The following is a 22,130-nucleotide window of genomic DNA, read 5'->3' as shown; positions in this document are numbered from 1 at the left end:
AATACCTCACTCCTTTCACTTGGTAAGCATGGGTGGGAAGAAGAGTAGGGAAAAGAAAACACCTAAACAATGAATCACAGAATCACAGAATTTTCTAGGTTGGAAGAGACCTCAAGGTCATCGAGTCCAACCTCCAACCTAACGCTAACAGTCCCCACTAAACCATATCCCTAAGCTCTACATCTAAACGTCTTTTGAAGACTTCCAAGGATGGTGACTCCACCACTTCCCTGGGCAGCCTGTTCCAATGCCTCACAACCCTTTCAGTGAAGAAGTTCTTCCTAACATCTAGCCTAAAACTCCCCTGGCTCAACTTAAGCCCATTCCCCCTCGTCCTGTCACCAGGCACGTGGGAGAACAGGCCAACCCCCACCTCGCTACAGCCTCCCTTGAGGTACCTAAAAAGAGCGATAAGGTCGCCCCTGAGCCTCCTCTTCTCCAGGCTGAACAAGCCCAGCTCCCTCAGCCGCTCCTCGTAGGACTTGTTCTCCAGGCCCCTCACCAGCTTCGTCGCCCTTCTCTGCACCCGCTCAAGCACCTCCATGTCCTTCTTGTAGCGAGGGGCCCAAAACTGAACACAGTACTCGAGGTGCGGCCTCACCAGAGCTGAGTACAGGGGGACGATCACCTCCCTAGCCCTGCTGGTCACACTGTTCCTGATACAAGCCAGGATGCCGTTGGCCTTCTTGGCCACCTGAGCACACTGCTGGCTCATATTCAGCCGACTGTCCACCATCACTCCCAGGTCCTTCTCTGCCTGGCAGCTTTCCAACCATTCCTCTCCCAGCCTGTAGCTCTGCTTGGGGTTATTGTGCCCCAGGTGCAGGACCCGGCACTTGGCCTTGTTAAACTTCATGCAGTTGACCTCAGCCCATCGGTGCAGCCTATCCAGATCCTCCTGCAGAGCTTTCCTACCCTCAAGCAGATCGACACACGCACCTAACTTGGTGTCATCTGCGAACTTACTGAGGGTGCACTCGATGCCCTCGTCCAGATCATCGATGAAGATATTAAAGAGGACCGGCCCCAGCACCGAGCCCTGGGGGACGCCACTAGTGACTGGCCTCCAACTGGACTTGGCTCCATTCACCACGACTCTTTGGGCCCGGCTATCCAGCCAGTTTCTAACCCAACGAAGCGTGCGCCAGTCCAAGCCAAGAGCAGCCAGTTTCTTGAGGAGAATGCTGTGGGAGACGGTGTCAAAAGCCTTGCTGAAGTCAAGGTAGACCACATCCACAGCCTTTCCCTCATCCACCCAGCGCGTCACTCTGTCATAGAAGGAGATCAGGTTCATCAGGCATGACCTGCCTTTCATAAAGCCATGCTGACTGGGCCTGATCGCCTGCTTCCCCTTCAAGTGCTGCATGATGACTCTCAGGAGGATCTGCTCCATGAGCTTTCCTGGCACTGAGGTCAAACTGACAGGCCTGTAGTTTCCTGGGTCAGCCCTCCGGCCCTTCTTGTAGATGGGCGTCACGTTTGCTAGCCGCCAGTCGATTAGGACCTCCCCCGATAGCCAGGACTGTTGATAAATGATGGACAGTTCCTATACATCCAATGAGCTGGACAGACCTGTGGCTTCACTTCCTGAGTGAATATGGAATATACAGAATTTAATAGTTTAACAGTATCACAGTAAGCGCTGAAATGCAGTTTCCTGGTGAGTGTCACATAGTCAGAGGAGCTGTCCTAGTCAAAACATGATCTGGCAAGTGCTTCAGACAGTATAATTGTAAAACAGCAGCAGTGCAATACACAAACCTAGCAACTTTTGATTAGTACATGTGCAGAACAAATGGGATTCATTTCTTACTCTAGAGTTTGATCTCAATATGGTATTGAAGTAATTGGTGTTCATGTAAACTGGGCGGATTCAAGGTAGATAGAAGGTGAAGAATGGTAGTGAAATGGAGGTCTGTGCAATATTAGAAAAGTCAGAACAACGTCTCAGCTTCAGTTTTTTTTTTTTTTTTTTTTTTTTTTTTGAGAAAGTCTTATTGGCTACCATTAAAAGCCTGTATGAAAAATCATGTGGTTTAAGGAAATCACGTACAGATAGAAGTACATGTAAGTACTAGCATCCTTCTGTGGCTCTGAGTGATAGCTTTGTAAGCTGCTAACATGATAACAGTAATTCCATGAAACGAGACTTGGTCTTTTGTAAACTAAATTTAAATATAACAAGATGTTGTGCATATTGTATCATGGGTATTGTTCCCAGGTTGGCAAGAAGACCTGTAGGCTCGGATTTGTGTCTCTGTTGGGTGAAATAAACAGAGACTGAGCCAACTGATAACTGTGATAGATTGGGGGCCTGATTAGAAAGGATTATAACCCCCAGAAATTCATGCTTCCTGGATTGTAATTAATGAAGTGCTGTGGTTCCCGTAGTGGGAATACCTGAGAATACGCATAGCATTAGTGCCAAAACCAGGCTGGAAGTCAGGTGATGGATTGAGGGAAGTTACAAAAGTGTGGAACTGCTGCTGATGGAGTACAGCCTCAGAAGGGTCAAGTGAACAAGACAGCGAGTTTATGGCCCCTCTATAAGCATCTCAAAAGACAGCTGACCTCTATATCCTGTCCTTATGCTACCTCTGTGCAGTGGTGTCAGTGCAATCTCTGTGTCAGCCACTAGGGTAATACAATGCATAAAACTAAATGAGAAGTAAGAGTTGCAAGCGAGGGTAAATTAAAGGAAGAAAGAAACTAGAAAATGTAGGCAAGAGTTGAGTTTTGATGAAGTCTATACCTAAGCAAGTAGTTGCTGCTCAGAGAGTATCTGTCCCATTTATTCCATTCTTCTGTAAGTTAGTCCTACAGTTGTATCATGTAATTTGTTTGTTTCAGGCTTGGTTTATTTTTGATTAATTTGATTTATTTTTGATTAATTAATTTTGATTAAGTGAAAGAGCACAGCCTGTGATTTAGCCCTCAAATTGTGAACTATCTTAGCAGAGTGCATTCTATGTGGAATTGAGACTGCTCTTTGCCTGCCACAACTTCGCTTTTTGCTGAGTAAATTGGGTAAATGGAAGGAAAAAGTGTGGTGGTTTTACATGCATCAGGGACTGGCCGCAGCCCCCATTCCCTGTTCCCCTGCACCACTCGGGGGAGGAGGTAGAAGAGGGTGGATGAGGGGAAGGTGGTTTTAGCTTCCCACTGTTCTAGTCTGCTAGTGATAGGCAATAAATTACATTAATCTCCCTACACTGAGTCTGTTTTATCCATGATGACAACTGTTGAGTGATCTCCCTGTTCCTATCTCAACCCATGGGTTTTCATCATATTTTTGCCCCCTGGCCTTTTGAGGAGTGAGAGAGCAACACGGAGAAGCTTAATTACCTGTAGGTATGAAACCACCTCAGTGAGTTGAACCATTTGTGTTTCAGCTGCAGCTGAGTCACGGTTGTGTGAATATTGTAGCACAGCCAAAATGCATTTGTTAATACGTGGGGAGCCAAATCTGCAACTCATGAAATTATTTCAGGGATGCTGTAGTGCTATACTGCATTAATTAGATTATCCCAACCCAGGCAAAGCTTGTTAAGTCATCTAGGCTTTTGCCTTTGTGGGGAGTTCAGCTGTAAATTGTGAAGCTTAAGGGAAAAGAACTTAAAATTAAACTCAAGCTTTTCAGTTTGCTTTAGTTTCATGTTTAAAATTTGTACGTTAAAATTTTCTATTTTCACTTTAATAAATGGTGGTATTCTTAAGTCTATATAGTTGAGTCTAAGACCAGCGCTACCCTTCCTTTTCACAGGTGCTGTCTCATTTGCAGAAATAATTTTCATTACTTCTGGTCGCTTTTCTACTATTCTTTGTTCCATCTGCTCAATGAGAATCAGCTTAACCATTGTTTGTACAAATAAATTGCTTCCCAAGGATAGCTGCTTAAGCTTGGATTTTTCAACTTAAATGTTTAAGATAATCTTTGTTTGTGATCCTAAAAAAAAAATACGGTACCAGAACATAAAAATTTAGTGCACTGAGTATCAGTTTGGTGATTCATTACCTGTGGGAAGTTTAGCCTGTTTGTAATGAGCAGTATCAGGAACGTAAAGCATGTCAGTGTGGTGCTGGGATCACAGATCCAGTTTGGGAGGATTTCTTCAACGTTCACATGGCACTGGTTCTAAGGCCTTCTTGCATACAGAAAAAACAGCTTCGTATTTTATGGTGTGGAGTCTGAGTCTATGAAACCCAGCAAGGGTTATATCTCTGTTGCTCCCTGGTGCCTCTCTTTATGGGAATGTGATGCTGAAACTGGAACTGATGGGAAACGCAGTGATGCTGACGATGGCTTTGCATAAAACTAGCTCTGGCCTGTGGAAATAATTCACTCCCAGTCTTGGCTGTGTTGCACCTTAAAGAGCAAGTCAAATTCACGTGTCTGCAGCATACTCCATCACACTCAGCTTTTGGGTGGGAGCCCTGTTAGATTGGTATATTGTTGACTTCTGTCTCATGTGTTTAGATAGCTTCTTGGCCTGACCTAATAAGCTCGAGTCTTCAGTTTGAGTACCAGTATGTTGGAAAATGCAGCACAGCTAAATCTGCACTGTTCCTGTAGCACTCAGATGGTCTGTGTCGAAGACATTCTTCTAGCTGTCTCTTCTTGTGTGCTTTGCTTCTCTCTCCCCTGTCTCTCTTCTCTGAAGTATCAGATATGAAATTTGATAGCACTACAAAAGTTTTCAGTTATTATTAAAATTTGCTAACTTCAGTTTAATCTGCAGTCATTCTAAAAATAAAGAGTTATCTACCTGAAAACTCCATTAATTATACGGATTTTTGTTCTTTTTTCCCTAGTGATCTGGAGCATGTACTTAAAGACTTGATTCTTTTACTGTCATATATGTTTTGCAAAGGTAGACTGAACCTACTAAAATAGAACTCTATTGAATGTTTAACTCTAGTCAATGTTTGAATCTTCACAGATTGAAGAAGGTGTTATGGTGATGGAAGATGATTCTCCCGAGGAAGCTGTTACTACCCCAAATACACCCCGCAACCTTTCTGCATGGAAAATTAGCATCCCATATGTAGACTTTTTTGATGATCCCTCCTTGGAAAGAAAAGACAGAAAGGAGAGAATTCCAGTGTTCTGCATTGATGTGGAGAGAAATGATAGAAGGGCAGGTATGGGATGTTGTGGATAAATAAAATGTCATTTAAAAATTAACTCAAAATACTGTTATGATGTATTCTGATAGCTGTTTCCAGTGTGTTAGGCATACTTGGTTTTTTTCTGATTTCAAAATAAAGACTTGAAAGTTCTGGGGAAGTGTATTTGAAAGCTAAACGATTACATTTAATATTTACAAGTTGAGAATTGACTCTGCAGCATGAATCAGTTCCACGTAGACTTCATGCAAAAGTTTGAGAATTTCTTTTTCCAAAAGAGAAGGGAAAAAAGTTGATCCTGTGATTCATATTAACGGACACCTGGCATATTTTTCTTTCACCCTCTTTGAACTGTGTAATAATGAATAATGTTTTTTTTCTATGACCTTAAAATATAACTTTTAGCAAAATAAGCTATTTTTATTGGGAACCACCCTGACCTGCAGATAGTTCAGTATTTAGGTAGTAAGACATCCATATTGAGTCAAAGAATAGCATTGCACTGGGACTTCATGGATTTGTGTTATAATAATACTTCCACAGTAAGCAGGAAGTTTTTAAGAGCTGTGTAGTGATATCTTCCAGGAGAAAGAAGGATAGAAGCTGATGGTGCAAAGGATGTATTCAGCAAGTAATATTTCTGTAAATCACTTGGTTAAAAGCTTGAAAAATAGATCTAACATAGTCGTAATACATTTTAAAGTTATGCAGTGCTCTACTGATTAGTATTTAGGAAATCACTTAATGGAATAATTTCCTTGCTAGTACCTTTTCTCTCTGTCTAGTATGCGTTTTAATTTAATACTTTAATACCTAGCTGGGATTTTTTTTTAATTACTGCAATATGGGGGACTAATATTGAGGTCTTTCCTATAATAATCCAACATATAAAAGTCTAACATATACTTGCTGTTGCTTAATTCATCTATCAAGTGGTATATAACCTGGTTTATCTTTACTACTGTATTTTTTTTTTTTGTTTCCTCAGTTGGGCATGAGCCTGAACACTGGTCTGTCTACAGGAGGTACCTTGAATTTTACGTGCTCGAGTCCAAGCTAACGGAGTTTCATGGTATGTTCTCTGTCACCTAGAAACCTACTTTCCCACTACTGTGATTGTTATTCAGTACTGAGCTGGAATTTAAAATAAAGAAAACAGTGTTTGCTCTGTTACAAGAATAATTTAACCTGCTTGATATCTTTATTAGGTACATTTCCTGATGCTCAGCTTCCTTCAAAGAGAATCATTGGCCCCAAGAACTATGAGTTCTTAAAATCCAAGAGGGAAGAGTTTCAGGAATATCTGCAGGTATCAAACTTCTGAAGGAGAGAATATGCTAAGCTAAGAATAAAAAACTAATAAATATCTGCTATTTTTTTTTGTTGTTTCTAAGTAATGGATTATATAAAGGGTTCAAGTGGACAAGTAAAGCTTGCAGGTAAAGTTTCATGTGACTGAAAACAAATATTTCGGAGATGACAGTATCTATGGTAATGTAATCTAGTGGGTTGGCACCTCTGCCCATGGCAGAGGCATTGGAACTAGATGATACTTCAGGTCCCTTCCAACCCAAGCCATTTTATGATAATGTTCTTTGTGTATATATTTTTTGCTATAGACAAACTGATTTTTTGAAGATTAAAGTACTTATATTTCTCTTTCTGTCAATTTCAAAGAAACTTCTGCAACATCCAGAACTAAGTAACAGCCAACTTTTAGCTGACTTCCTGTCCCCTAATGGAGGAGAGACTCAGTTTCTTGATAAAATGTTGCCCGATGTGAATCTTGGTATGTAATATGCAGTTGTTTGTGCTAACAAATAATAATACTTCTGATACTGTGATTGAATACTGGTAGTAATGAATAGATACTGTTGTGTGAGGATATGCATATGGGAAATAACAACTCTGCTCCTTCACAGCTCTTGTAATTACTGTTCACAAAGTATGGTATGCTAGTACTTTCTCCTTAAAGAAAAAACACATTTTAAGATTATGGAAAAAAGCATTTAAGTGGTTGCTTTGCACCTTTGTGTCAGCAAGCAAGGTGATAAGATTTCTCTAACAAATTTCATAGGACAAGAAGACTTAGGGCATTGTCACAAGTTACATCTCTACAAGTCAGTCATTTTTTACAGGTGTGATGGCATAAACTGTTTCTTAATGTAATCTACCCTTGGGTGTTAGTTGATTAAAAAATATTTATTTTAATCTGAAAAGTGCAATATTTAAGATTTTTAATATTAACTAGTGTTCAGTTCCCTGTTAGCATGAGCTGCTTAATATTATTTGAAGCAGGGGTATGTGTGATGTAGGCAGGCCAAATGGAAATTGAGGTAGAGAAATTCTTGACATCTAATGGAAAACTTGATAATAAATCCAATAACTGAACTGCAGCGGGACTTCACAGCTTGGCCAGAAATGCAGCTTCTTCCCAATAGTGTGCTGGAGCTGCTAAGTCTTACCTTTGTGGCTTCTCTGTCTTCATGTAATTGTAGCTCTTGTAGTTCTGGCACCAATATAGTCCAGGAGAGTTGTGTCTGAACTGCAGTGCTTCATTTCTGCTTCTCCCCTTCATTGTGTGAACCTGCTGGGGTGGCCATGCTCTTAGCATGCTACCGAACTGTTGAATGATTTTTGATGGTTGTCTTCCAGTTAAAGGCTGTTATTTTGTTCCAGACACAAAGACAAACAACAAAAAAAAAACACAACCTTCCCTCTAGATGAAACTGCATTGTTTAAACAAGCTTAGGGTGCTCATTGTAAGGCATCCCATGTCTGAGAGTATGATTCCCTTCCATAAATATTATTTATTATTTTTACAAGTCATGGCATTTTGGTAGGGCTTTTTATGAGAACTAATAATTTTAATTATTGTTTAATCCTTTTTACATACTTTCCAATGTAAGTTCCAAAATTCATGATATGTAGACAAGCACTACATTTAGAGCAATAAAACTAATCCTATACACTTTAGTTTTTCCACATTTAAAGTTACTACACTGTATCACCTTATCAGGACAGAAGAGCTACTTTTTAAGACCACAGCTGTAGCCTATCCAATTTGTAAACCTTTTTCTCACCAATATTTTTAAGACTGCACCCTTCTAGAATCTCTCCAGATATAGCCGATCTTTTTAGGGCAAGAAGAAGATTTGAGTTTTTATGACTTTTTTTGTGATAAATGTTTATGAAGGTGTAAGAATTTAGACACTGGAAACTGTGATTACTTTTTTAAGAAACCAGATAATCATCTGTATAATTTTTGTATTTTAAGCATCTTATTTTAAAGAATACTAAGTACTAGGTTATAAGCTGAATGTGTGAAAGACTGTTTTCACAGCTTTTTGTACCAACTTGAAAAAAAAGTTAAACTATAGTATTTTTAAATGAAATACTGGACACTGGCAGAGAAGAATGTCTTGTTTATTGTGGCTTAGTAATTTGTTGTCATATGTAGCTGTTATTAGGCAATATCTACAAATATTTTTAAAGTTTTAGATGCATCTTTAAAGATGCTATAAAGAGCTTGCTGTCTGAATGGGCTACGTAAAGGATGTGAAAAATTGGTAGGAGGATAGGAAAAGAGTTGTGTTCTGTTTACGGTCAGGCAGTGATACATTGTTTTTTTTTCCTAATTACAGGTAAGATTATAAAATCTGTTCCAGGAAAGCTGATGAAAGAGGTATGTCTTCCAGGTTCCCAACATTTTAACTCCAATGACTAATTTTACCACAGTAACTAATAGGCTAGTCAAAAACTTGTTTGGGAATTCATATTTTGTGGGTTTTGTTGTTGTTTGTCTTCCTCGTGTGCTCCCCACCCCCCAAATTATTCAAGTGACTGGTCACTCATATCTTATTTCAGAAAGGTCAGCATTTGGAGCCTTTCATCATGAATTTTATCAACTCCTGTGAATCTCCTAAGCCTAAACCAAGCAGGCCTGAACTTACAATTCTGAGTCCCACTTCCGAAAACAACAAGAAGGTACAGTAAGTCATCCTCTTCCACTTTACATGAGTGGGGAAAATTTACCATACTCTGAAAATGCAGAGAGTGAACAGAAAAAGCATGAATAGAACAGCATACCTGATTTGTTTTGACTTTTCACATGAGAGAGAATAGTAGTACAGAGAGCTTTATCTCTTTCTGACTTGCATTTTACTCATTATACATTAGGGTAAATGACTTCTAAAATTCTTACTGGACTTGGGGATGAGGATACAGAGTAGACAGTCTGGGAAGTCCTGAGAGAAGAGCGAAAGCAGGTGTATTAAATGGGGGATATTGTAATGCTTCCTATTTGAACAGCCGAAGTGTTTGACAAAATTATGACTTGCCGAAGGACTCTAAGACCAAAATTTTCAAAGTGCTGATACGCGTTTATCAATTTTATGATACTATACTAATCACTAATGTCTAGCATATGTTACAGCTCTCAACTATCAGTCTTTCTCTGTAACATCACAGCTAAACCCCAGTGCTTCCATACTGAATTTTTCTTGACTATAGGAAAAGATAGCTAGTTCCTTTTTTAACCTACCTGTATTTGTGGCTAGAGCTTAGTAAAACCAATTAGAAAGATTTCCATGAGCTTCAGAAGTTTTAAAAAGGCTGTGGAGGAGTATTAATGAAAAGTACTGTCTATGCACCTTCTCTTCTTTGCAAGTGCTAGAAGCCCAGGATCCATTTATAGTTCTCTCTGGTGATGGGCCATTGTAAAAGTAGACATTATTAATTTCCCTCTGTATGGATGATTTTGTAGTATTATGACATTAGAAGAATTTGCAGCTACAAAACTTCTATACTGATTAAGTGGAAAGTGCCCCCTGCCCATGGCAGGAAGGTTGGAATTATATCCTCTAAGGTCCCTTCCAACCCAAGGCAATCTATGATTCTAGGTAGTTAAAACTATTAATTTCATTAGATTTCATCTTTTAAACCTGAAGTCTGAATTAGTACAACCAATATTGTAGCATTACCTCATATGCTTACATAGAAAATTACTAGTTTTCATTTCAAGACTTTTACTAAACCTTGGGCAGTATTTCCAGGGTTCAGATGTTTTGCTGTTGCTGTCTATACAGTGAGGTATAAATCCATCAGTAGTTTTAAAAATCAGATGCAGAATTTTTGACTTGTTTGAAACAGTACAGGCATAATACTTTAAATATTTTTCATAAACCATCTGGCAGCATGCTGTGGCAAAGTATGAATAATCAGTTAATTTTTTCTGTCAAGAAGTTCTGGTGTTAATAATTTTGATACATTTAACATACTTTAAAATATTTGAGGAACAAGCTTTGCACTCTGAAGTTTTCCAGTGAAGAAAAGGTTCTTTGTGGTACGATATTTAAAACCAGTTTGGATTTGTAAAGAGCTTAAAAATAGTATGTAACATTGCCCAGTTAAAGTATAAACTAATTTCCTGAAGTGTCAGTGGGTCGTTGTTGTGAAAGAACATGTGCAGAAATTCAGGCTTGGAAATGAGGTCTTGCCAATCCTTTTCAGGCATGGTGATCCCAGGAAAGTCAAGAGCTGGCTATGCTGTGGTTTTCACGTTATAATACTGAAGTTTTCTTGGACAAGATCTGTTTGTGCTCAATTCACACCACAAATTTTGACTAACATTAATGTACGAGCAATTCATCTGCAGACTGCTTGCTCACTAACTTGCCATCTACCAGTTTAACCAGGGCACAGGTGCTTCATCACACGGTCACTGCAATTATTAGAGATCTGATATCCCAGGTTTTGCTGTGTCCTGGTCTCTGCTGAGTCTTTCCATGCACACCGAAATTCAGCCTTCCTCAGCTGATTTACTATGCTGCTCATGCCTCATTTGGAAACCAGTTTCTCTTTCTTGAGTCAGCTCATGCTCGGGAAAAGCTTTGTGCCAGGTGCCAAGACGCTGTGCCATTTGCATTTTGTCCCTTCTTGGGTTCGATTTGTAAGCCACGCTGGTTTCATCTGCTGTACCACTTCAGTTTGGACCGCTGGTTTCCTTTTGGAAGCAAATCTCCTAATTGTCTCTGCTTACCACCACACTAGAGAGCTGTGCTTGAACTTACTAACTGAATTTCTTTCAGAAAAACATTAGCTGGAAAATGCTGTGTAGGAATGCAGGCACCCAGGGTTGTTCAGTCCACAGGAAGATGAAGGTAGGCCACCCCCAGTTCATGTAGCATAGACTTGAGGTTCATTGAGGATCATTGTTTCACATGACTTCTTCACAAAGATTATAAGCACTGCGCAGCAGCCCTGTGCCCTTTCCACACGGAAGCTGGTGATGAAGGCGTATGCAAAATGTTTGTGCCAGGGTTGTGTGAGCTACCTGTATGGAGTCAATGACGAGATACATGGAAATAAGATGGAAGGCAGATCAGGCTGCAGCACTCCTTTCTCTCTAAGCACCCATCTGTGAGAAGAGCTTGTTATTTCATAGCAAGAAAGTTCTTCACCACGCAGTTTTTGGTGAAAGCTAGGTCAGATATTCAGTTGATGTTTGCGTTGCCACAGTGTTCCCATGTAGCTTATCTGGAACGGATCTGTTTATTCTAGTGTCAGCCTGCTGGGATCTGCTGAGAGTACAAGAACGTGTTTCCGGGTGCTTGTGCTGCCAACTCTAATGCCATGAGCAGGGCACACCCAGGCTTCCTCGTCATCAGCAGGCTGAACAGTCAGGCCTGGCAGATGAAAGCTTGAGTTTAGTCAGAAATGTGCCTACTTCTCTGAAAGATCTGCGTGCGGCTTTGTTCTGATTGTTCCTGGTGTGTGTATGCGTTCGTGCCTGAAATATCAGTGGAAAACTTTCCAGTTACAAATGCATAATGAAAATGGGTGGTCAACTTCAGTACAGCCACCAGCAATTGGCTTTTATCCTGCTTCAGACTCACCAGATCAAAAGAGTTACCAACCTTCCTGGTTAAAACAAAGAAACGAACAAAAAGCCCTGCGCCCTTCTAAGGGGCACCAAACAGGATTTTTAGCTTTCCCAGCTATGTTGTTGTTCTGTACGTCTGTACCAGCTTGATAGTCTTCTGAATGAACTTTTGTCACACCTGCTAGAATAGGTCAGGACTTCTCAGCTGATGCAGATTTTGAAAAACATGCCTACAAAGGCATTGTTCTGCTGGCTTGTGATGGCCTGCCAACAGCAGTAAGAACTGTTCTGAAACATCAGCAGTATAATCTGTATTTATGCATAGTTACTTGGAGGAAGACAGCTTCTTTTCTATACGCTAATTGATGTGGTCTAGACACTACATACACTCTTTTTTCTTTTATATGATTCTTTTTTCATTTGTGCTTTGCAAACAAACAGGAAGAACAGCGGGGACGTTCATGCCTCTGGTTGTGGATATTGTTCATAATCACGGTATTGTTTTTATAAGCTTCACACCTGTACTGGAATGTGTGGGTGTACGTGTGCGGATGCACTTAGTAGCAGCTGAATAACTGTTCTTTCTGTTAGACACTTCATGCAAGTGCTCATTTTGTTAGCTTTTCCCGTTGAAGTACAATAGATAGCCTGTTGTACAGGAGGTTACTTTGGTTGTTCTCTGTATGTGCCTTTTATGTTTCACTCTCTTCAAGAGCTTGTACCATTATGTTGGAACTTCCCCCTTGAGAGCATTTTATGAATATTTCAGAGTTGCAATCACAGTTAGTGCTTGATCTTAAAGATCTGACTAAGGATAACATTGGAGTTTGTCTTGCTTGTCTTTTTTAGTGTAATTACAATAGTGAGCATTATATCACGTCTCAAATACTAAAATGAGCAGAAACATGAAAAAGCAAAATCACGTGCTTATCTAAATTAGGAATATAATTTCTGTGTTTGTGTTGGATATCCAGCTGTACATTTTTCACTTTGCTTTCCTTGGAGTCAAAATACATTCGGAGCAAAGATGTTATGGCTGCTGCATCCTTCAGGTGTGCATTGCTAAAGACTGTACAGTAAACACTTATCCTGGACCAATGCAAAATATATAATTTATAAAAACTGCTCATTGGCTTTGTAACTTCAGCGTACACTGATCTGCTGTTGCTTTCCAAAATGCCATTTACAAAAGCATGAGCTTTCAGAGCTTGACAATGAACATAGAGCTGTTGTATTTACAGAGCAAGAAAGATTATCCATGTGCAGAGGTACGTACAATATCTGAAATATATTGCTTTTGGGTTTGGGGTGAAAGTAAAAATAACTTCAGGAAGTCAGAAAGCTTTGTCAAAGATAGCCTTTATGTTTTTTTTGTAGTTTACCCACCAGAGTTAATCATTTAATTTGGCTTGTGCACACTACTCTGAAACTTTATCTGTTGCACAATGGGCTGCTATGAGTTGGTTCAGTACCTATTGTCTCTGCTGGATTGTGGGGGATACCTAAAAAATAAATGAAGTTCTTGTTTAAGTTACAATAATTCAACTAAAAATTCAACTATTCCAATGTAGTTTTAGTTTTGAGAAGGCACATAGACTTCAGTTTATATAGGGTTCTTTAAACAACATACCAGGCATGCTTTCATACAGTAGGCATGAATAATTATCTGCTCTTTTTAGGTTTGTTGCTTTCTTGGATTCCAGTCGTCAAACATACATTAGCTATATTTGCTCTTTCATGTAATTTATGTAATGAGTTGGTATTGTTTAATTTGAGTGAACTTTGGGAAGGTGATAATGCCAGCAAGTCAGCACTTATGAAAGAAAGAGCCTGAAGAAGTGTGAGTCAAAACCTGAATCTTACCAGATTTCCTAATGTATTTTTTCATAAGACTGCAGATGGTTCTGTGTAGAGATGTGCATGATTCACGGTCTGTTGGGATTTGTATGTTTAATGGCCTTATCTACTACAGGGAGAATGATTTTCTAGAGGGTAAACCAAGTACAAGCAAATTGCTAGCCATTCTTTGCAACTATTTTTAATTTGGGAGTTCTACTACTAAATTTGTCAGTAGCGATCTTCTCAGTCTAGGCAATGTTACAATTATTCTATATTTTCTTCTGAGACAGTTTAGTTAGAAGCTTTACAAAACTTTGGAGCTTTCTTTTCAAAATACAATAGTATTTTGTATAATTTTTTTTTACTGAACTTTGGTTCAACAGGTTTGGGGATAGAATAATTTAAAATAAACTCTTACTGTGTATTGTGAGGTATCGTCAGATCTGAAGAGCATCAGGTCTCAGAGGACTTCCTTTCCAGCTGCTGGAGCCCACAGGCTTGGTGGGACTGGGAGGAAAGGATTAGTGCCTGGGTGGCGTGGTACTCCTTAAAGGTTGCAGGGTAAAACATCTTGGGATTTTACAAGTATTGTGATATCCAAAGTCAAGAAAAAGGAGGGATCGTGGTGGGGAACATGGGAAAATAGAAGGATGAAGAAATAAAATGGGAAACGGGATGAATAGAAATAAACCCAAACTTTGATAACTTAAAGACACATGAAGTTTCTACTATAAATAATCGATCTGTCAAGGAAAAATTGGGACTTGTGTACAAAAGGTGAGTGTTTTGTCCTGAACCTGTTGTGTTTCAAAATACAAGGCAACAATATATTTCAGGTATGCTTGGATGTTGTAGGGTACTCCTGTAATTTATGGCTGACACACTCGTCTCCTTTATGCCTCTCAGTGACAGAACAGGGTGCATGAAAGGAGCAAGGCCTGTAATAAAGTCTAGATGTGTGAAGGTATTGGGAGCAAAAGGGCCTGTGATTTAATGTCTTGGTTGCACCGCTGCCGCATTTTGAATCATGAGGTTTTGGTTGTTGCATATCTTGGCAGCATGTGGTGTGCTTTTTATGCTTTCTCCCTTTGGAAAGCTTTTTAAAAAAAACAACTTGATATAATGGAAAACTGATGAATTCTTTGAAAGCTCTGGAAAACAAAGTTACTTCTAATGAAAAACAAACATGCTACAGAAACCTGATGGTTATCCTTTTATTTTTGAATGCAGTGTTTTCCAAGTTATATTTCTGTTTTTAGCTTTTCAATGATTTATTCAAGAATAATGCAAACCGGTCTGAGAATACAGAAAGACGACAAAATCAGAACTACTTCATGGAAATGCTGACTGTGGAAGGTGTCTATGACTACTTGATGTATATCGGTAAGAAGTGACTTCTTTTAGTTATTCTTCTACTTTTTATATATATACTTTCATTATGAGGTTCAGGGTTTTTTTTTTGGTAAGAAATAAAATTTGGTTGTAGTAATGATTAAGGACTTGCAATGTTAACAATATACAGCTTAGGAACATAAACACTCTAAAAAAAAGTCTTTACTGTGCTATAATATTACAATTTATCTCATTATTGTTCAGTTTTTCTGTTTTTATCTTTCTGCATCTTGGACTAATTTTGTGGAAGTAGTGCCCTTTCTCAGATGCCTCTAAGCTGCTTTGTATACTTTGGGAACTAATTTATAAAAATAATTTAAAATAGTTGAAAAGCAACATGAAAAATAGTCGTTTTCCGGCATTGCACTACCAAAACTAAAATATCTGCTAGTTTACGATCTTTTTTCTTCTTTTGAATAAGTGACTCCTTTATTATCCTATTAGGAGAATCATATAAATATTTGTTGCTGTAACTTTGCAGGTCGGGTAGTTTTCCGCATTCCCGACTGGCTGCATCATCTCTTGATGGGAGGAAGAATTCTCTTCAAAAATACCTTGGAACTGTACACAGACTACTACTTGCATTATAAGTTGGAACAGCTATTTCAGGAACACCGTTTGGTTTCTCTGATAACACTGCTGAGAGGTTAGTAATGGTTGCGTCTTTGATGTAGCAGTGTCACTTTAATTTGATAATTGAATTCCCTTCTGTTAAGTTCCAAGTACCAAACTTTGAAATTCCTGACTAAAGCCAGTGGAACTTTAAAAATCAAGTGGATCTATAAAAAGATTCTAAAAGGTTGTTGCTGAAAGATGTTAAGTTAGCTATGTTGCCTGTCAATCATGATTTAAGTAGTATGAATTTGCTGAGGTGTGCAAGAACAAGAAAAAGAGAATAAAGGTGGGTTAGTATGTCAGTATGTGAATAGTTCATGCTTTTGTTAAATTAGTTTTTATTTGTGCTTCATTAGTCTTTTATCATAAATTTTTTGTTCCTTTCTTTCTGGTGACTTTTGAGAGGGCTTGAGTGTTTTTGACCTTCAAATAAGGGAAGCGGAGGGAGGTTTAAAAAAGAGAAGAAGAAAAAAAAAAAAACAAACCAAACCAAACCAAAAAAACAACACACCCAAAGCAACACACAAGCTCTCAAATGCAGGGAAGAATAATCTGACCACACTCTGAGCTAAATGAAATGGGGTCATAGCTCTGGAATCAAGACCAGCTCTGTCCGTATCAAACCAAGAAGAAATCGTGTGAAAGACAAAAAAGGAGAAAGACTTTTAGAGTTTAAAACCAAAACTGAGTGCCAAATATTTCTGATGAACAGCAATTATTTTCATTCGTAGGTAAATCTGAAATGTTGGACAGTTTGAGACAGTGCCCTAGGTAAATACTGCTTATAATTTTGAAAGGGCAAGGAAAATTGTAAGTAAGGAGATTATAACTAACTTAAAGTAGGACTGATCTAAACCCAAAAGATAATGCTTTAAAAATTTGAAAAGAATGGAAACAAATTGGCAAAAGATTATTATCCTTCAAGCAGGGGGATTACTGTGGATTTGATGAGGCTGATGTAATCAAAAGACTATTACCTGGCAAGGTTTAGAATTCCCTTCCCGTTAAGATTACACAGAAAAGAAGCTCAACTTTGAAGCCATTATCCAAAACATTTTTATGCCAGTGATAAGCTGCCTAAGGACAGTTTCTTCAATGTGTCTTTGCTGCAGATGCTGTGTTCTGTGAGAATACCGAACCTCGCTCTCTCCAGGATAAACAGAAGCGAGCAAAGCAGACTTTTGAAGAAATGATGAGATACATTCCAGGTTATTTATTTAACGACTCTTTATAAGAATATGGTTAAATGTTCGAACATAAGTACAACCTGAATACAGTAACATCAGCTTTCAAAATCAAACAATTCCTGTGCTGCTGAGGTTTGAGTTGACTAGAATACTGTTAGAGTTCAGTTCCATCACTTACCTCACTGTCACTGAGTAACGTAGGTAGTGTAGTCATTCATAAAAACATAAATGAGAACTTCACAAAGGTGCTTAAAACTGTAATTTCTACATTTTTAGAATGTTTGTGTGTTTTATATTTTATCCAGATGAAGATCGGGTTAAAAAAGGGGCACTGTGAAGCCATGAGATAAATCTGAACTCTACTTACACTGTATAAAGTAGAGAAGAGAAGCCAATGTTCTGGGTTATTCAGGAAGTAATTTAAAAGTTCCAGCTTGTGTATTAAACAAAGTATTAGGACAATAGGTTGAAATTTTAAAAGTGTAATAATTATTTAAGTTTGCAGCACTGAAAATGGGGGTTAAGAAAAGGAGGAACCAGATGAGGTTTTTTTTTTCTGTTGACTACTTCAGAGGGATAAAACTTGAATTCTCTTTAAATAAAACCAATTTTTATATTACTGGACTTCAAGAAAAATGCCCTCACATGGAATTATGGAGTTATTTTTATGTCAGCTGAAACTAGTGTAGGGGATGTTACTTAACCAGGTGCTATACTACAGACTACCTAGTACAGCTGTTTTGCAGTGCTTTCCAGTGACTTGTGTATTTGTTGGTGGTATCTGGCCTAGATTTAATTGGCAAGTGCATTGGGGAAGAAGCTAAATACGAAGGCATCAGGCTTCTGTTCGATGGCATGCAACAACCAGTGCTCAACAAACAGGTAACCTGGAACACCTGAGAAACTTTCCATTGGGTAGAGCATTTCCTAAAGTGAATGAATGGCTATGGCAGAGGACTGACTCATTCAGTGCAAAAGACAAAAAGCAATAACGTTGCCTTGGCGTGTTCTTCATGGTTGGCTGATGCTATTTGCTTTATTTCCTTTCAGTTAACTTATGTTCTGTTGGACATTGGGATTCAAGAACTCTTCCCAGAGCTAAGTAAGGTATGTAGTAACTCTATTCAAGAATTGCAGATTGCTTCAAGCTACTATTGCTCTTTGCTACGTTTTTTTCTGTTGTTCCCATGTAATAAGTTTAAATTTTTGGTGGAAAATCTGTATTTTACTAATACATTGAAATCATTGAAATCCGGATTACTTACATTTCTGATAATTAGGTCTCTGCAAATCTGTTTTGGCCCATTTACCTGGCACGCAGTAAGGGTGCCTTTCAGTATTATTGGGCAGAATAATCACTTGCCAGGATCTGCATGCCTTTCTATGTTAAGTTCCACTATCCAGATCAAGGAGAAAGCATTCTGTGTTGTGCAAATTCTATACAAACGCATATCGCTAGGTTTGTGACCCATCTCATTTAAAAAAAAAATAAAACCCCACCTTACTTATCATTCAGATTTTTGTTGCATGAACCCTGTGTCTGAGAACCACAGGAGTGCCGGCAGTGATTTGTTTTGCACAGTAAACAGAAACAAATGATAAATGTCAGAACAAGCTAGGGCACCTTCTGGTGTTTTCATTGAAAGGAGACCAGCTTAGCCTGTTTAACCTACTTTGTGCATCAGGTCTTAGCTGGCCTATTCATCGTGGCTGTGTTCAAGCAGTTAACAAACAAAAGAAGATCCAGCCAACCAAGCAAACAAGGAAGTAGCCTAGTGACCTGTGTGCTGCGTTGGAAGACCTGACTTAGCCCTGCTGTTTTACTGCGCTGAGCTGGTTTTGTACCTCGGCAGCTATCTATAGGAACAGTGGTCTGTCTTGTTAGTGCTGGAAAAAAAGTTAAAGGCTTTGTGTTAAGCATTTAAATAATCTTAAAAGCATTGGTCATGCCTAGAGGGTGATGATCTGTAGTCTAACTGGAGGCCAGTAACCAGAAGGGTACCCCAGGGGTGAATAGAGGAGCAACCCCATGCACCAGCATATGCTGGGGACTGCCCAGCTGGAAAGTAGCTTTGCAGAAAAGGACCTGGGAGTCCTGGACAGACTGGAAGGAATTGAGCGGAGAGCCACCAAGATGCTGAAGGGACCAGAAGACCACCAGAGGCCTCTTCCAACTTCAACCATTCCATGGTTCTGTAACAGTGGATATATTTAATGGGGATTTTTTTTTCTTCTTTGAACACAAAACAAGAAAAGGTTATTCAATTTAAATGGGGATTAAGGTTTTTGCAATTTCTTAATCCATCCTTTCATTCCCTGTAACTGCGTGCCACTGCTTGATTGCTCTGCAGTGTTACAGAAAAACACCTGGCAAGGAGGGATCTCTGAGGCTCCCTTTGGACCAGTGACCCAGAAGTGTTGAGGCCTGGGCTCTGCATGTCCCATGTGGCTGAGGCTGGTGATGGGCATGGAGGGAGAGTATTTGCTGGGCTGGATTTCGGTAAGGGAAAGGAAAAGAAGGTACTCCAACCAGGAACTTCAGCAGTTTTCCTGTTTTGGATGTGCCAAGAGTAAAACAGAAGACAGGACTACTTCCGTGATGTTTGCCTGTAGGATGTAGTAGTGAGGGTTGTAGGGCTGTGGTGGACTAAGTGGGGCAAATGAGGGAAGGTCAGTATGAAAAAGCACAAGCAGGGTGGAGAGAGAGGATGGGTGGAGGGCAGTGTTTTTCATATGGAGCCCTCAATTCAAAATACAGAATCACAGAATCACAGAATTTTCTAGGTTGGAAGAGACCTCAAGGTCATCGAGTCCAACCTCTGACCTAACACTAACAGCCCTCCACTAAACCATATCCCTAAGCTCTACATCTAAACGTCTTTTGAAGACTTCCAGGGATGGTGACTCCACCACTTCCCTGGGCAGCCTGTTCCAGTGCCTCACAGCCCTTTCAGTGAAGAAGTTCTTCCTAACATCCAACCTAAAACTCCCCTGGCTCAACTTAAGCCCATTCCCCCTCGTCCTGTCACCAGGCACGTGGGAGAACAGGCCAACCCCCACCTCGCTACAGCCTCCCTTGAGGTACCTAAAAAGAGCGATAAGGTCACCCCTGAGCCTCCTCTTCTCCAGGCTGAACAAGCCCAGCTCCCTCAGCCGCTCCTCGTAGGACTTGTTCTCCAGGCCCCTCACCAGCTTCGTTGCCCTTCTCTGCACCCGCTCAAGCACCTCCATGCCCTTCTTGTAGCGAGGGGCCCAAAACTGAACACAGTACTCGAGGTGATTTTTTTTTTATAAATTTTTTACAAAAGCTTGTGTCGAGGGCTGACTCTCAATAGATCGCAGCGAGGGAGCTGCTCTGCTACGTACGAAACCCCGACCCAGAATCAGGTCGTCTACGAATGATTTAGCACCGGGTGCCCCACGAACGTGCGGTACGCGGCGGGGGAAGAGGCGGCGCCGCATCTGGCCGCGCTCCGCTCCCGACCACGAGCGGCGCTCCGCACCGGCCGCCCGTGCGGCTGGCTAGCGTGAGCCCACCGAGGCGCCGCGGCGCTGCGGTATCGCTACGTTTAGGCGGGATTCTGACTTAGAGGCGTTCAGTCATAAGCCCACAGATGGTAGCCTCGCTCCAGTGGCTCCTCAGCCAAGCACACGCACCAAATGTCTGAACCTGCGGTTCCTCTCGTACTGAGCAGGATTACTAGCGCAACAACACATCATCAGTAGGGTAAAACTAACCTGTCTCACGACGGTCTAATAATACAATTTCTTCCAAATTTCTTCCAAATCACTGCAAGCTGACCGTGAAACCATTTAGAAAGAAAATAGTTTCCTCCAAACAGCTTTGATTGGCAAGTTTAATGGCTGGTTCTTACTTAGTTATCAGTCCTACTGGGGAAAAAAATGACCCCAGTGACTTACCTCTGTTGAGCAGTTGGGTCCTTCTTGAGTTGCATGACATCAAAGTGTGTTCATAGTTACAGTGAGGAACAGAAAATGTTTCAACTCAGTTTAGAGAGAAATTGGGGCATCCTGGAACTTTTATTTTGAGTACTGCGCGTTCAGCAGGGGCAATAGCAATAGGAGAAATGGGAAAATTTCTGTTAGGGGGATGTCAACCCCCCTGTTGAAGTCAAATCCTACTGCATGTACCAATGCAGATACGAAGTGGATCACTACAGATACGCTGTGTTTAATGTCAGCATGCCAAAGTGTACCAGTTCTAATGATAAGAACTGAAAAGCACTTTTATGTTTTGCCTTTGATACAATAATACAGCCAGTCCCCTGGAAGCCTGTTCAGACAGGATATGAGATAAAGGGTAAGCTGAGACAGGAGAAGCTTTCCTAGCAGAGCAAGAAAAGAAATCCAGTTGCAAAAATGTGCCAGTGCCACTTCCAAATCAGAAAATTGCTACATTATGAAATTATGTGTATTTAGCACTTAAGGATGGAGGAGGTGAGAAATTCCAGAGTAGGAATAAAATCTCTTTCAACTAATAGCATTAAAAACCTGAAAGCAGTAGCCTTCCTTTCTGTTATCTCTGATTTCACGTGGTTGTTTTCAAATATCATTAATCGTTGCACATCAGATCAGCTGTTCATATGTAAATGTGTTATCATAGTTAAGTCTTTTTGTTTTGATTACTGTTTAACAGGGTCCGAAGGAAGCTAGCTCTGTGTCATGTTGGATGTGAATGCAGGGACCTTGCTGGACATGCGGTGGAAGCATCTGCTGTGCACTAACATAATGGACATGTGATATTTTAACCTTGCATTGTATATTTTCTTGTAAATAACATAAAATCTAAGTTCTAAAAACTTCTTTATGCAATAAAGACAATAAAATTTAATAACAATTACAGTAAATAATATATCTGTACTTTTTATTTAAATTTACTTAGCTGTTATCAGTAAGTAGATTTGTTTCCCCCAAACAAATGAAAAAAGCATGTGAAAGTACAGGATGGTATAAAATAGGAGAGCAGCCTACATCTTTACCTTTGCTAAAAGTGTAACAATTGCTTTCCTGTAAGGACACTTCGAAAAATAGATTAGGAACACAAAAGAGTATATGAGTCTGTTCTT

The 22,130-nt window shown here is 39.8% G+C and overlaps 1 protein-coding gene across 2 annotated transcripts in view; it reads left to right on the top strand.

The window, feature by feature from the left end:
* The window catches only part of SNX14 (sorting nexin 14), a 55,396-nt gene extending 33,490 nt beyond the window's left edge, over positions 1-21,906 (top strand). For both annotated transcript variants that reach the window (XM_032183916.1, XM_032183917.1), the window contains 12 exons: positions 4,941-5,142; positions 6,116-6,199; positions 6,336-6,436; positions 6,805-6,916; positions 8,772-8,812; positions 8,995-9,114; positions 15,109-15,232; positions 15,723-15,887; positions 16,969-17,064; positions 17,834-17,925; positions 18,094-18,150; positions 21,701-21,906. In XM_032183916.1, coding sequence (XP_032039807.1) covers positions 4,941-5,142; positions 6,116-6,199; positions 6,336-6,436; positions 6,805-6,916; positions 8,772-8,812; positions 8,995-9,114; positions 15,109-15,232; positions 15,723-15,887; positions 16,969-17,064; positions 17,834-17,925; positions 18,094-18,150; positions 21,701-21,739 — 1,233 coding nt within the window. In that variant the 3' untranslated portion in view covers positions 21,740-21,906. The remainder of the gene's footprint in view (positions 1-4,940; positions 5,143-6,115; positions 6,200-6,335; positions 6,437-6,804; positions 6,917-8,771; positions 8,813-8,994; positions 9,115-15,108; positions 15,233-15,722; positions 15,888-16,968; positions 17,065-17,833; positions 17,926-18,093; positions 18,151-21,700) is intronic.
* The last annotated feature ends 224 nt before the right edge of the window (positions 21,907-22,130 follow it).

The sequence above is a fragment of the Aythya fuligula genome, chromosome 3 (assembly GCF_009819795.1).
Source record: "Aythya fuligula isolate bAytFul2 chromosome 3, bAytFul2.pri, whole genome shotgun sequence".
NCBI lineage: Eukaryota > Metazoa > Chordata > Aves > Anseriformes > Anatidae > Aythya > Aythya fuligula.
This window is presented reverse-complemented; position numbering and strand designations above follow the sequence as displayed.